The sequence below is a fragment of the Oncorhynchus kisutch genome, linkage group LG2 (assembly GCF_002021735.2).
Source record: "Oncorhynchus kisutch isolate 150728-3 linkage group LG2, Okis_V2, whole genome shotgun sequence".
NCBI classification, from domain to species: Eukaryota; Metazoa; Chordata; class Actinopteri; order Salmoniformes; family Salmonidae; genus Oncorhynchus; species Oncorhynchus kisutch.
Window position 1 is genome coordinate 6,816,816 of NC_034175.2, and position 16,489 is coordinate 6,833,304.

Genomic DNA, 16,489 nt, shown 5'->3' on the forward strand with positions numbered 1-16,489 from the left:
CATGGGAGGAAATAGCCTCTCAAGTGCATTCAACTCGTCATTCAAGCCTCATGTATATACACTCATTCACTCACATACTGGCTTATTCTCAATCTTGAATACACATTTACATCAAGGTCAGTCGAGCAGGCAGACAAACAAACAAACACTCATGAACATGTGCCCACACCCACAGTCTGTTTCCGCCTTTCACACTTTGAGTTTCCGTTGTACATTTGGGGGAGGGAGGACGAGGTTGTGTTGTTTCCTCTGCCAGTAGGAAAGAGTGACAGAATCAGGGAAAAGAGATGGACAGGTTTTCATTATGAATAGTATTCCACAGACATTGAAAGAGCACCAGTGTTGTGTGTGTGCTCACTATTAGAGTAGTATCACGGCAGGGAGATCAGTGAGTGTTTCCGGCGCAGGACTGTTGTGGTTGGGTGGACGCCCTAGCAGTGACTGTGACAGGACTGTTGTGGTTGGGTGGACGCCCTAGCAGTGACGGTGACAGGACTGTTGTGGTTTCTACACCCGGTCTACCATGAGTCAGATACAACACAAAGTAGAGTGGAGGAGAGGAAAGAAGAGGAGGGCAGAGAAGAGGCCAGGTCAGGCAGGTGTGAGTGACAAGCAGCCACACTCGATGATGTGCAGCACTGTGTACGCCTTAATAACAGTAGAAACAGAACCAGACTGGTGTACAGATGGATCCCAAATACATCCCTAAGCTACAGACCGAGAACTAAAAGACCGAACACAAGTAGGCCTCACTAATCCTCTTTCCTCTTCTACAACACGCCTTCTAGAACACTCTTCACCTGAGAACGCCTGACAGGGCTAGAGGCGGCAACTCTCTCCTCGTTGGAATCAATATTCATGTCTTGCCCTGCAACTAAACAGCATTCCTGTGACTTAGCTATTGGCCCAAATGTTGGGTTTTTATGTGCTGCCTACTGTGTGCTGCCTAAACTCACAGAAATAAGTGAACATTTAGACTGAGAGCATAGCCTTTCTGAACGTGCTGTCCTCTATGAAGGCTAATCGTCTCAGTCCATCAGTATGGCTGTGCTCCACGGACCTCCAGGCTAACTCCCTTCTCCCTGGTCTCCCCCCTCTCCTCCCCAGGGTTTGCCTTTCCAGACTGGGCCTACAAACCCGAGTCGAGCCCCGGCTCGCGACAGATCCAGCTGTGGCACTTCATCCTGGAGCTGCTGAGGAAGGAGGAGTACCATGATGTCATCGCCTGGCAGGGGGACTATGGAGAGTTTGTCATCAAGGACCCTGACGAAGTGGCCCGGTTATGGGGGGCCCGCAAGTGCAAACCCCAGATGAACTACGACAAGCTGAGCAGGGCACTCCGGTAAGGAAACTCAATGATACCAAGCGTGTCCTGCTCCATGTGCTGTTTACACACTGATCCTAATGCACATGGCTGTCTTATGGCAGTGATCCAGGCCCCAATTCCTCTCCAAGCTCGGGTCCCAGCCCCAGATATAGGTTTATTGTTACGTTGTGCACGTCTGCTTGACATAAGCTGGCTGTTTATGACTATGACACCAGCTCTAGCCCCTAAAGCACTGTATACTGTAGGCCTATCGTATTGGCACTGACCCTATCTCCCAATACACTGTATACTGTAGGCCTATTGTATTGGCACTGACCCTATCTCCCAATACACTGTATACTGTAGGCCTATCGTATTGGCACTGACCCTATCTCCCAATACACTGTATACTGTAGGCCTATCGTATTGGCACTGACCCCATCTCCCAATACATTGTATACTGTAGGCCTATCGTATTGGCACTGACCCTATCCCCCAATACACTGTTTTGGCAGTGACCAGAAAGCACATGGACTCTATTGACACCAACTCAAACCCCATATTCCTGCCATGGCGGTGATAATATTGCCCATGTAATGGCAGTGACTAAACAAAAAAGACTGTTCACTCAAACACCCCAAACACAAGCCCCTTATACTGTTATGGCATTGACCTCCATGACCCCGTATGGCTTCCCCATGCAGTGTATAACCGCTACTCTGACCACATATAGCCTATCACATGTCAATCACCCATACACTGTATAAAAGGGATGAGCATGACAATTTACCAAAGCCTGTGGGCTCTCCTTCTCCGTGGTCAACGTGAGTAAAATATTTAAACGTGTTAACCCTCGCAGGGTTAAACGTGTTAACGTGTTAACCCTCGTGTTAAACGTGTTAACCCTCGTTATCCCTAGCCGCGTCCTCAGAGCATGCGCCGACCAGCTGTCTGGAGTGTTTACGAACATATTCAATCAATCCCTATCCCAGTCTGTTGTCCCCACATGCTTCAAGATGGCCACCATTGTTCCTGTTCCCAAGAAAGCTAAGGTAACTGAACTACAGTGCCTTGCGAAAGTATTCGGCCCCCTTGAACTTTGCGACCTTTTGCCACATTTCAGGCTTCAAACATAAAGATATAAAACTGTATTTTTTTGTGAAGGATCAACAACTAATGGGACACAATCATGATGTGGAACGACATTTATTGGATATTTCAAACTTTTTTAACAAATCAAAAACTGAAAAATTGGGCGTGCAAAATTATTCAGCCCCCTTAAGTTAATACTTTGTAGCGCCACCTTTTGCTGCGATTACAGCTGTAAGTCGCTTGGGGTATGTCTCTATCAGTTTTGCACATCGAGAGACTGACATTTTTCCCATTCCTCCTTGCAAAACAGCTCGAGCTCAGTGAGGTTGGATGGAGAGCATTTGTGAACAGCAGTTTTCAGTTCTTTCCACAGATTCTCGATTGGATTCAGGTCTGGACTTTGACTTGGCCATTCTAACACCTGGATATGTTTATTTTTGAACCATTCCATTGTAGATTTTGCTTTATGTTTTGGATCATTGTCTTGTTGGAAGACAAATCTCCGTCCCACTCTCAGGTCTTTTGCAGACTCCATCAGGTTTTCTTCCAGAATGGTCCTGTATTTGGCTCCATCCATCTTCCCATCAATTTTAACCATCTTCCCTGTCCCTGCTGAAGAAAAGCAGGCCCAAACCATGATGCTGCCACCACCATGTTTGACAGTGGGGATGGTGTGTTCAGGGTGATGAGCTGTGTTGCTTTTACGCCAAACATAATGTTTTGCATTGTTGCCAAAAAGTTCCATTTTTGTTTCATCTGACCAGAGCACCTTCTTCCACATGTTTGGTGTGTCTCCCAGGTGGCTTGTGGCAAACTTTAAACAACACTTTTTATGGAGATCTTTAAGAAATGGCTTTCTTCTTGCCACTCTTCCATAAAGGCCAGATTTGTGCAATATACGACTGATTGTTGTCCTATGGACAGAGTCTCCCACCTCAGCTGTAGATCTCTGCAGTTCATCCAGAGTGATCATGGGCCTCTTGGCTGCATCTCTGATCAGTCTTCTCCTTGTATGAGCTGAAAGTTTAGAGGGACGGCCAGGTCTTGGTAGATTTGCAGTGGTCTGATACTCCTTCCATTTCAATATTATCGCTTGCACAGTGCTCCTTGGGATGTTTAAAGCTTGGGAAATCTTTTTGTATCCAAATCCGGCTTTAAACTTCTTCACAACAGTATCTCGGACCTGCCTGGTGTGTTCCTTGTTCTTCATGATGCTCTCTGCGCTTTTAACTGACCTCTGAGACTATCACAGTGCAGGTGCATTTATACGGAGACTTGATTACACAGAGGTGGATTGTATTTATCATCATTAGTCATTTAGGTCAACATTGGATCATTCAGAGATCCTCACTGAACTTCTGGAGAGAGTTTGCTGCACTGAAAGTAAAGGGGCTGAATAATTTTACATGCCCAATTTTTAAGTTTTTGATTTGTAAAAAAAAAATGAAATATACAATAAATGTCGTTCCACTTCATGATTGTGTCCCACTTGTTGTTGATTCTTCACAAAAAAATACAGTTTTATATCTTTATGTTTGAAGCCTGAAATGTGGCAAAAGGTCGCAAAGTTCAAGGGGGCCGAATACTTTCACAAGGCACTGTAAATGACTATCGTCCCGTAGCACTCACCTCCGTCATCATGAAGCGCTTTGAGAGACTAGTCAAGGATTATATCACCTCCACCCTACCTGACACCCTAGACCCACTCCAATTTGCTTACCACCCCAATAGGTCCACTGACGATGCAATCGCCATCACACTGCCCTAACCCATCTGGACAAGAGGAATACCTATGTAAGAGTGCTGTTCATTGACTACAGCTCAGCATTTAATACCCTCCAACTGGGTCCTGGACTTTCTGATGGGCTTCCTCCAGGTGATGAATGTAGGAAACAACATCTTCACCCCGCTGATCCTCAACACTGGGGCCCCACAAGGGTGCGTTCTCAGCCCTCTCCGTACTCCTGTTCACCCATGACTTCGTGGCTATGCACTCTTCCAACTCAATCATCAAGTTTGCAGATGACACAACGGTAGTGGGCTTGATTAACAACAATGACGAGACCAATTACAGGGAGGAGGTGAGGCCTCTGGGAGTGTAGTTTCAGGAAAATAACCTCTCACCCAATTTCAACAAAAACAAAGGAGATGATGATTGTGGACTTCAGGAAACAGCAAAGGGAGCACCGTTCCCATCCACATCGACGGGACAGTAGTTGAGAAGGTGGAAAGTTTTAAGTTCCTCGGCGTACACATCACGGACAAACTGAAATGGTCCACCCGCACAGACAGCTTGGTGAAGAAGGCGCAACGGCGCCTCTTCAACCTCAGGAGGCTGAAGAAATTTGGCTTGTCAACTAAAACACTCACAAACTTTTATAGATGCACAATCGAGAGCATCCTGTCAGGCTTGTATCACCGCCTGGTATGTCAACTGCACCACCCTCAACTGCAAGGCTCTCCAGAGGGTAGTGCGGTCTGCACAACGCATCACCGCTGTCACAAATCAAAACAAATGTATTCATATAGCCCTTCGTACATCAGCTGATATCTCAAAGTGATGTACAGAAACCCAGCCTAAAACCCCAGCAAGCAATGCAGGTGTAGAAGCACAGTGGCTAGGAATAACTCCCTAGAAAGGCCAAAACCTAGGAAGAAACCTAGAGAGGAACCAGGCTATGAGGGGTGGCCAGTCCTCTTCTGGCTGTGCCGGGTGGAGATTATAACAGAACATGGCCAAGATGTTCAAACATTCATAAATGACCAGCATGGTCAAATAATAATAATCACAGTAGTTGTTAAGGGTGCAACAGGTCAGCACCTCAGGAGTTAATGTCAGTTGGCTTTTCATAGCAGATCATTGAGAGTATCTCTACCGCTCCTGAGTAGAGTAGAGGTCTCTAGAGTAGAGGTCGACCGATTAATTGGAATGGCCGATTAATTAGGGCCGATTTTCAAGTTTTCGTAACAATCGGAAATCGGTATTTTTGGGCGCCAAATTTTTATTTTATTTTATTATTTTCAATGACTGCCTATGAACAGTGGGTTAACTGCCTCGTTCAGGGAGACTGCCTGTTACGCGAATGCAGGAAGCCAAGGTAAGTTGCTAGCTAGCAGTAAACTTATCTAATAAACATTCATTCAAACAGCACTTTCGTGCGTTTTGCCAGCAGCTCTTCGTTGTGCGTCAAGCATTGCGCTGTTTATGACTTCAAGCCTATCAACTCCCGAGATGAGGCTAGTGTAACCGAAGTGAAATGGCTAGCTAGTTAGCGCTTGCTAATAGCGTTTCAAACGTCACTCGCTCTGAGTCTTGGAGTGGTTGTTCCCCTTGCTCTGCATGGGTAACGCTGCTTCGAGGGTGGCTGTTGTCGTTGTGTTGCTGGTTCGAGCCCAGGGAGGAGTGAGGAGAGGGACGGAAGCTATACTGTTACACTGGCAATACTAAAGTGTCTATCAGAACATCCAATAGTAAAAGGTTAATGAAAAGTCCTATAATAACTACAACCTAAAACTTCTTACCTGGGAATATTGAAGACTCATGTTAAAAGGAACCACCAGCTTTCATATGTTGCGGCAAGGAGTCATCATGCCAGGTAGTCCAGCAAGTAGTCCAGGTAGGAGAGAGAGGGAGAGACCCCTAGCCCCCCCCCCCCCCCCCCCCCCCCCCCGGACACATGGAAGAGCACCAATAAGCCAGTGACTCAGCCCATGTAATAGGGTTAGAGGCAGAGAATCCCAGTGGAGAGAGGTGAACCGGCCAGGGCGGTTCGTTGCTCCAGAGCCTTTCCGTTCATCTTCACACTCCTGGGCCAGTCTACACTCAATCATAGGACCCACTGAGTCTTCAATAAAGACTTAAAGGTCGAGACCGAGTCTGCGTCTCTCACATGGGTAGGCAGAGCATTCCATAAAAATGGAGCTCTATAGGACAAAGCCCTGCCTCCAGCTGTTTGCTTAGAAATTCTAGGGACAACGTATGTGTAGGTATGTACGGCAGGACCAAATCGGAAAGATAGGTAGGAGCAAGCCTATGTAATGCTTTGTAGGTTAGCAGTAAAACCTTGAAATCAGCTAATGCCTTAACAGGAAGCCAGTGTAGGGAGTAATTTGATCCAATTTTTGGGTTCTAGTCAGGATTCTAGCAGTCGTATTTCAAATCAAATTTATTTGTCACATACACATGGTTAGCAGATGTCAATGCGAGTGTAGCGAAATGCCTGTGCTTCCAGTTCCTACAATGCAGCAATAACCAACAAGTAATCTAACTAACAATTCAAAAACTACTGGCTTATACACACAAGTGTAAGGGGATAAAGAATATGTACATAAAGATATATGAATGAGTGATGGTACAGAGCGGCATAGGCATGATACAGTAGATGGTATCGAGTACAGTATATACATATGAGATGAGTATGTAAACAAAGTGGCATAGTTTAAAGTGGCTAGTGATACATGTATTACATAAAGATGCAGTAGATGATATAGAGTACAGTATATACATATACATATGAGATGAATAATGTAGGGTATGTAAACATTATATTAGGTAGCATTGTTTAAAGTGGCTAGTGATATATTTTACATTTCCCATCAATTCCCATTATTAAAGTGGCTGGAGTTGAGTCAGTGTGTTGGCAGCAGCCACTCAATGTTAGTGATGGCTGTTTAACAGTCTGATAGCCTTGAGATAGAAGCTGTTTTTCAGTCTCTCGGTCCCAGCTTTGATGCACCTGTACTGACCTCGCCTTCTGGATGATAGCGGGGTGAACAGGCAGTGGCTCGGGTGTTTGGTGTCCTTGATGATCTTTATGGCCTTCCTGTAACATCGGGTGGTGTAGGTGTCCTGGAGGGCAGGTAGTTTGCCCCCGGTGATGTGTTGTGCAGACCTCACTACCCTCTGGAGAGCCTTACGGTTGTGGGCGGAGCAGTTGCTGCACCAGGCAGTGATACAGCCTGCCAGGATGCTCTCGATTGTGCATCTGTAGAAGTTTGTGAGTGCTTTATTTAGTGCTTTATCCGAGTAGCTGGAAAGTAGAGCATTGCAGTAGTCTAACTTAGAAGTGACAGAAGCATGGATGAATTTTTCTGCAAAAACTTTTGGACATTTTTGGACATCAAGGAATCTTTGGGTTGTCTGAGAATTTATAGCATGACTTTTGATGATCCTTGGTTGTGGTCTGAGCAGATTATTTGCGATTGCAAACGTAATAAAATGGTGGTCCGATCATCCAGGAAGGCCATAAAGATTATCAAGGACAACAACCACCGAGCCACTGCCTGTTCACCCTGCTATCATCCAGAAGGCGAGGTCAATACAGGTGCATCAAAGCAGGGACCGAGAGACTGGAAAAACAGCTTCTATCTCAAGGCCATCAGACTGTTAAACAGCCACCACTAACATAGAGAGGCTGCTGCCAACATACAGACTCAAATCTCTGGCCACTTTAAGAAATTAACTTTATAAAGGTATCAATTGTCACCTTAAATAACACCACTTTAATAATGTTTACATATCCTACATTACTCATCTCATATGTATATACTGCTCTATACCATCTACTGCATCTTGTCTATGCCTATCGTTAGTCGCTTTAAATAAGGCCATTTTAATAATGTTTACATATCCTATACCACTCATCTCATCTTGCCTATGCCGCACGGCCATCGTTCATCCATATATGTACATATTCTTATTCATCCCTTACATTTGTGTGTGAGGTTGTTGTTGTGAATTTATTAGATTACTTGTTAGATATCACTGCATTTCGCTACACTCGCAATAACAACTGTGTATGTGACCAATAAAATTTGATTTGATTTGAAGTTGAGTACTCAAACTGACGCCAACCCAATCTTTACCAGAGATTCTATTTTTTTCCCAATACTGTAAATCTATTTGGTCAAAATGTTCTCTTGAAGACAACGTTAATTTGCTTTGACTAGTGTTCTATTTGTACATGTGCATTTGCGGGACCAAGCCAAACATCACACAATGCTGCTCCCTAAATTCCCTTTCTCAGAAATAATGTTCCAACAATGAGCTTCAGTTTGGGAATAAATTAGTCATTTTCCGCTTAGGGTCATTTGCGGTTGTCACTGGTTACCACCGCCACAAAGTCAAAAGTGTCTATATCGTAAAAATGAATGTTAACAACCATTTTAATCAAGTCTAGGCCTCCTGGACATAACTCATCCCCATGCAGTGTTCAATGTAGTATTGTTAATCAATTTAGAAAATTCCAAGGGACAGGCATAATACACTTATCCAACGTCTGTATATCAAAAAGAAGATTTTGGTTTGTAACCCTGAAAAATGTAGACCAGTTTCAAATGATCACTCTGAGAATAACTGTTCCAGATGGGAGATGCCAATCACTTGGCACTATTCTGTTATTTTATTGTGTTATAATACAAGAGGGTTTTAAAACTTTAAAATAGATGTCTTGACTGTGATAAGGGCTTGGAAATAAGAGCGTCTTATCTGCTAAATGAACAAATCAACGCTGTGCCATTGCACAGCCATAGGGTTCTACAGGCAAACGACACATTGCTGACGTTACTACCTTTTTGCAGATTGTGTTCCACGATATAATATAACCTGACAATATTATAGTTTCAATAAATTCATCTTAAATGGCACTTGTTTTTTTATTGAATGAAATATATATATATATATATGAGGCAATTTAGCAATTAGGATTCGTTATCCGTAACGGTTATGATAAATTAGGTATTGTTGCTCACTGTTGGCATAAACAGAAGATAAATGTGCACATATTTGTTTCCTTGTTCTAAAAATAGTACACGAACGAGATAAATATTATGCGAGAACTGGAACAGTCAAAAAGGTCAATTGCACATCCCGACTGTATAACTAGTCTGACCACATGCAGCCTATCACATGTGACTCTGAAGCCCATCATTTATGGACACCAACTCCGGTCCCATATAGCCTTCTGTTATGGCACTGACCCTAACGCCCATTAGGGCCTCACCGTTACGGCAATGACCCCCATACACTGGAACACCAATTCAAGCTATTTTCGTAATGACCCTAGGCTTACTGTTAGGTCTGTGACCCTGTAGTGTAACGAGCCAGTAATCCATCCATCCAGGCCTCAGGCTGTACAGTATCATCCCCCAGGCGGCTCACTGCTTAGCCTGGATTCGTCACACACTCTGTCCTGATCTCCCTCACAACCACACATACTCACCGTAACACACAATTTACTCACTGATAACAACACAACAGACTTTGACATACACTTTGGACGAATCTGCACAGTCTAGAATAATACACAGGTGACACATTACAATGCACTTGCTTCAATCAGGACAGAATAGGAGCCATAACCTGAGAGAACTACACTGTTCAACAGCCAAGTCTCTAACCTAACCAGTCACCCCTGACTGTTAGAATGGGCTGGCTTGTAGTCTCTTGTATTTCTGACTTCACAAAACAGAGATTAGACTAAGCACTGATAAACCACACATAATCTGGAAGCAGTGAGAGCAGAAGAGTGATGGGGTCGCCCTGTTTAGGGTGGGGGCTTACGTAAGGTCTCTACTGTGGTGTGATTAACATGGTGACTGTTGCAGATGGGGTCTGATGAGGACAGGCTTGTATAACACACTAATTGCAAATCGCAGTTTGGAGGGAGGGGGGTGTTTTCCTTTTGTATTAATTCCTCATTGAATAAGTCCCTTTGGGTCTTAATACATCTTAACGATGTGAGGTCCACCTCCTTCCTTCTCATTGCCTCTGCCCTCCTCTTCTTCCTTATTCTCTCCTCACACTACCGCACTCATCTCTTCCTCTCATCCTCTCCTCACCCCTTCTCCACATTTCCTCTGGTTTCATCCTCCTTGTAGTCTATGGATAGTGTCCAGGCCTGTAGAGTCACAGTATTGGAACAGATATGAAGCTTAGCTCACCAGTAAGTCCTTATTTATTTATATATACTCACACTACTGTTCGAAGTTTGGGGTCACTTAGAAATGTCTCCGCAGTACCCGCAAAACACCAGTCTCAACGTCGACAGTGAAGAGGCCACTCCAGGATGCTGGCCTTCTAGGCAGCTTTGCAAAGAAAAAGCCATATCGCAGACTGGCCAATAAAAAGAAAAGATTACGATGGGCAAAAGAACACAGACACTGGACAGAGGAACTCTGCCTAGAAGGCCAGCATCCCGGAGTCGCCTCTTCACTTTTGACGTTGAGACTGGTGTTTTGCGGGTACTGTTTAACCTGTTATGGCTGCATCCCTTTGTTCTCAATTTCCGCCTGAAGACATACCCAAATCTAACTGCCTGTAGCTCAGCCCCAGAGGCAAGGATATGCATATTCTTGGTATCATTTGAATGGAAACATTCTGAAGTGTGTGGAAATGTTTTTTTTTTTAAGTTTAAAAACAGTACACCCCTTGGAAGTCCTCGTCATAATATTTTGCTGCCTGTGCCATGTCCCATAGCAGTCTCTTTCTGATGTAAAGCAGAGGCAAACTGAACAAGTGGTGCAGGTGATATGGGACTTCATGCGACACAGAACACAACGACGCCTCCATGCTGTGCCCTTTTGGCCCTGAGGCACAGTCATGCCTGCAGTAATGAACTGTGGCATATGAACACCACTGGGGGCACAGGTAGAGCGGGCAGCTTGGCACCGGGGGCTCCCAGTCGGAGTCGCTCGCTATCATTGTGAAAGAAAACATTAAAAAAATATTTGTATTGTATGAGCCTTTTATCATCACATAAAATAAACATATGTATTGTATAGAGCAGAGGGAACAGTCACTAAGGTTTTCCATTCAACTCCGGCCATTGTTGTGTATATATATATATATATACACACACACACACCCAAACAAACCAACACACACACAACTTATTATATATAAAAAATATAGATATATATTTAAAAAATTGCAATGAAATGTGAATATATATATTTTATATTTCATAAAACGGCATTAGCACTTACCCGTCCAGAAGTACGTCCTGTCCTTGCAGAAACAGCTCCTCAGTTCGTTTGAATCATAACACTCCAAGATTCCTCAAACAAAAAATCTGTCTCACTTTCACTTTTTCACTTTCACTTTAGAGTTTGACTTCGCTTTACATGATTTATTCGCCATGACATCTTCAATTAAATCGTTGAAACTACAACTTTACGAAATACAGCTGCGCGTAAAAAGCCTTACAGTTCCCTGCGCGTGCGATTACAAACAAGGAGTTGTGGTCCAACCCCAAACCATTACATACTGGCGTTTACCTCAGCTCATTGGCTATCTACCCAGCTAGATTTCAAGAAGATCAGTGGTCATTGGGCAGAAATATAGTCAATCAATGAAGCTTCGCTAAAATTATTGGTGCGTAAGGTAGTCATTTATCGCTGTCTTCAAATCAGCTCACTTCGGTCAATTCTCCCCACAAAAAAAAACAATGACGTTTGGCTGTGTTGCAAACATCCAGAGGAATGAACTGAAACCCAGTTTAATGAAGCTGCCAGTTGAGGACTTGTGAGGCATCTGTTTCTCAAGCTAGACACTAATGTACTTGTCCTCTTGCTCAGTTGTGTACCGGGGCCTCCCACTCCACTTTCTATTCTGGTTAGGGACAGTTTGCGCTGTTCTGTGAAGGGAGTAGTACACAGCGTTGTCCCAGATCTTCAGTTTCTTGGCAATTTCTCACATGGAATCACCTTCATTAATCAGAACAAGAATAGACTGACAGGCTTCAGAAGAAAGTTATTTGTTTCTGGCCATTTTGAGCCTTTAATCGAACCCACAATGCTGATGCTCCAGATACTCAACTGGTCTAAAGAAGGCCAGTTTTATTGCTTCTTTAATCAGTACAACAGTTTTCAGCTGTACTAACATAATTGCAAAATGGTTTTCTAATGATCAATTAGACGTTTAAATTGATAAACTTCGATTAGCTAACACAACGTGCCAGGAGTGATGGTTACTGATAATGGGCCTCTGTATGCCTATGTAGATATTCCATACAAAATCAGCCGTTTCCAGCTACCCTAGTCATTTACAACTTTAACAATGTCTACACTGTATTTCTGATCATTTTGATGTTATTTTAATGCACAAAACATTTGTTTTTCTTTCAAAAACAAGACATTTCTAAGTGACCCCAAACTTTTGTGTGTAAAAGATATATAGATATATTTAGATATATATAGGTAGTCTAGTGGTTAGAGCGTTGGACTGGTAACCGAAAGGTTGCAAGATCGAATCCCTGAGCTGACAAGGTAAAAATCTGTCATCTGCCCCTGAACAAGGCAGTTAACCCACTGTTCCTAGGACGTCATTGAAAATAAGAATTTGTTCTTAACTGACTTGCCTAGTTTAATAAAGGTAAAACAAAATATTGTGTTATATATATATATACATATGGCTACGTTATATGTAACCTTACAACTTCAACTGTGTTTGTGTGTGTATATATATATATATATATATGCACACATACATTTAAACTCAGTTTTCACAATTTCTGACATTTAATCCTCGTAAACATTCCCTGTCTTATGTCAGTTAGGATCACCACTTTATTTTAAGAATGTGAAATGTCAGAATAATAGTAGAGAGAATTTTTTATTTCAGCTTTTATTTCTTCCATCACATTCCCAGTGGGTCAGAAGTTACCATATACTCAATTAGTATTTGGTAGCATTGCCTTTAAATTGTTTAACTTAGGTCAAACGTTTTGGGTAGCCTTGCACAAGCTTCCCACAATAAGTTGGGTGAATTTTGCCACATTCCTCCTGACAAAGCTGGTGTAACTGAGTCAGTTTTGTATTGTAGGCCTCCTTGCTCGCACACACTTGTTCAGTTCTGCCCACAAATCTTTTATAGGATTGAGGTCAGGGCTTTGCGATGGCCACTCCAATACCTTGACTTTGTTGTCCTTAAGCCATTTTGCTACAACTTTGGAAGTATGCTTGGGGTCATTGTCCATTTGGAAGACCCATTTGCGACCAAGCTTTAACTTCCTGACTGATGTCTTGAGATGTTGCTTCAATGTATCCACATAATTTTCCATCCTCACGATGCCATCTATTTTGTGGAGTGCACCACAGTCTGTCCTGCAACAAAGCACCCTCACAACATGATGCTGCCACCCCATTCTTCACGGTTCTGATGGTGTTCTTCGGCTTGCAAGCCTCCCCCTTTATCCTCCAACCATAACAATGGTCATTAAGGCCAAACAGTTCTATTTTTGTTTCTTCATACCAGAGGACATTTCTCCAAAAAGTACGATCTTTGTCGCCATGTGCAGTTGCAAACCATAGTCTGGCTGTTTTATGGCAGTTTTGGAGCAGTGGCTTCTTCCTTTCTGAGTGGACTTTCAGGTTATGTCAATATAGGACTTGTTTTACTGTGGATATATAGTTTTCTACCTGTTTCCTCCAGCTTCTTCACACGGTCCTTTGCTGTTGTTCTGGGATTGATTTGCACTTTTCGCACCAAAGTGCGTTCATCTCTAGGAGACAGAATGCGTCTCCTACCTGAGCGGTATATTACCTGCGTGGTCCCATGGTGTTTATACTTGTGTACTATTTTTTGTACAGATGAACGTGGTACCTTCAGGCGTTTGGAAATTTCTCCCAAGGATGAACCAGATTTGTGGAGGTCTACAATTTCTTTTGTGAGGTCTTGGCTGATTTCTTTTGATTTCCCCATGATGTCAAGCAAAGAGGCACTGAGTTTGAAGGTAGGCCTTGAAATACATCCACAGGTACACCTCCAATTGACTCAAATGATGTCAATTAGCCTATCAGAAGCTTCTAAAGCCGTGACATCATTTTCTGGAATTTTCCACGCTGTACAGGTACAGTCAACTTAGTGTATGTAAACTTCTGACCCACTGGAATTGTGATATAGTGAATTATAAGTGAAATAATCTGTCTGTAAACAAAAATGACTTGTCATGCACAAAGTAGATGTCTTAACCGACTTGCCAAAACTATAGTTTGTTAACTTCTTGACGCTACCTATCCCGTTGGCGGAATAATTGTCATCAACAACCGCTGAATTGCATAGCGCCACATTCAAATAATATTACTAAAAATATTTATATTTATGAAATCACAAGTGCAATATAGCGAAACACAGCTTAGCATTTTGTTAATCCACCTGTCGTGTCAGATTTAGAAAATATTCTTCACAGCGAAAGCAATCCAAGCGTTTAAGTTTATCAATTACTAGACAAAACATTATGAACACCTAGCATCTAGCTTGGTCACGAAAATCAGAAAAGCAATCAAATTAATCGCTTACCTTTGATGATCTTCGGATGTTTTCAATCACGAGACTCCCAGTTACACAATAAATGTTCCTTTTGTTCCATAAAGATTATTTTTATATCCAAAATACCTGCGTTTGTTTGGCGTGTTATGTTCAGAAACCCACAAGCTCGAGTGGTCACGACAACACAGACACAAATTCCAAATAGTATCCGTAATGTCCACAGAAACATGTCAAACGTTTTTTATAATCAATCCTCAGGTTGTTTTTAAATATACAATCGATAATATATCAACCGGCACTGTCTCTTTTTCAGTAGGAGAGGGAGAGACAATGGCTGCCCCACTGTGTTGCGCAAGCAGAACTCATGCGAACACCTGACGCGATATCTTTCTCGCTAATTTTTCAAAATAAAAGCCTGAAACTATGTCTAAAGACTGTTGACACCTTGAGGAAGTGATAGGAAAAGGAATCTGGTTGATATCCCTTTAAATGGAGCGAAGGCAGGCTATGGAACATGGAGCTTTCAAAATAGATTTGTTAATTTAGCAGATAAGACGCTCTTATTTCCAAGCCCTTGGTTTGATTTTCCTCATGTTTCATGTTTCCTCACTTTAGTGTTTTCTATCCTAATCTGTCAATTATATGCATATTCTGAGAAAAAGGCCATTTACTTTGGGAACTTTATTTTTCCAAACATAAAAATAGTGCCCCCTAGCTGAAAGAGGTTAACAAGCAATTTTTGGAGTGGTTGAAAAATTAGTTATAATGACCCCAACTTAAGTGTATGTAATCTTCCGACTTCAACTGTATGTATGTAGGTAGGTAGGTAGGTAGATAGATTTTGGACACACCTATTCCTGGTGTTTTCTATATTTTTTACAAATTATTTTCTACATTCATCGCAGCCTTCCTCCTCTTTCACTCTTTTCCCCTTTGTATCTTTCTCTCTCACCGTCTTTCCCCCTGTAGCGTGTCTCTCTCCCTCATATCTGACCTTATCTCACACACTTGTTTTTCTATCCTTGTGGGGACCTAAAATTGACCTATTTTCTCTAACCCTACCACCTAACCCTACTGACCTAAACCTAATCCTAATTGTAACCCTAAACCTAAAACCCCTAAGCTTAAAATAGCCTTTGTCCCTCTGGATAGAAGAACAAGACTGCTCACGCACCACACACACACCACACACACACACACACACACACACACACACACACACACACACTAATCCTCACTGTGGGAGTGTGAATTTCACAGTGGCTGTGGGAGCAGGAGACAGGAATGACGCAGGGAGTCACGTGTCCTCTTGGAGAGTCAACTCACAGGCACACTGGATTACAATATTATTCCTGATAAGGGGAAATCACCATGTGCACACTATACAGGAAACTGTAAGATCATGGGCCTGGGTGATTGAAGTGCAGGGGCTTGAAAACATGCGTTTGAACTGCGAGAGAGTGTGTTTAAGTTAACTCCAGCTGAAGTCCTGGGTACCACACTGACTTTGGTCTCCAGATTTCTCCCATATGTGTGGAGCAAGGTGGCCCTCTCTGTCATGTGTTCCATATGGGGATGGTTGCTACAATGTGTGTTTTATTGGTCTTTAGTGCCATCAATCCTCTTACCACATTACTATTGATGTGAATCTCGAGAGGGTTTGTTGTGGTGACAGACGCATGGTGACAGACCCATGGCCTCACATACCGCTCGTGTGTGTGTGTGTTGGAATGGGACAAAGTGTCAAATGGAGATGTATTTATTGTGTGAGTGAAATGTATGAACAGTACTTTATTGGAGATATTAATTACAGTGATAGAGCG

The 16,489-nt window shown here is 42.8% G+C and overlaps 1 protein-coding gene across 1 annotated transcript in view; it reads left to right on the forward strand.

The window, feature by feature from the left end:
- Positions 1-16,489, forward strand: part of LOC109877716 (ETS domain-containing transcription factor ERF) — an 82,699-nt gene that overhangs the window by 44,476 nt on the left and 21,734 nt on the right. Inside the window, exon 2 of the mRNA XM_031786356.1 lies at positions 1,108-1,342. Coding sequence (XP_031642216.1) covers positions 1,108-1,342 — 235 coding nt within the window. The remainder of the gene's footprint in view (positions 1-1,107; positions 1,343-16,489) is intronic.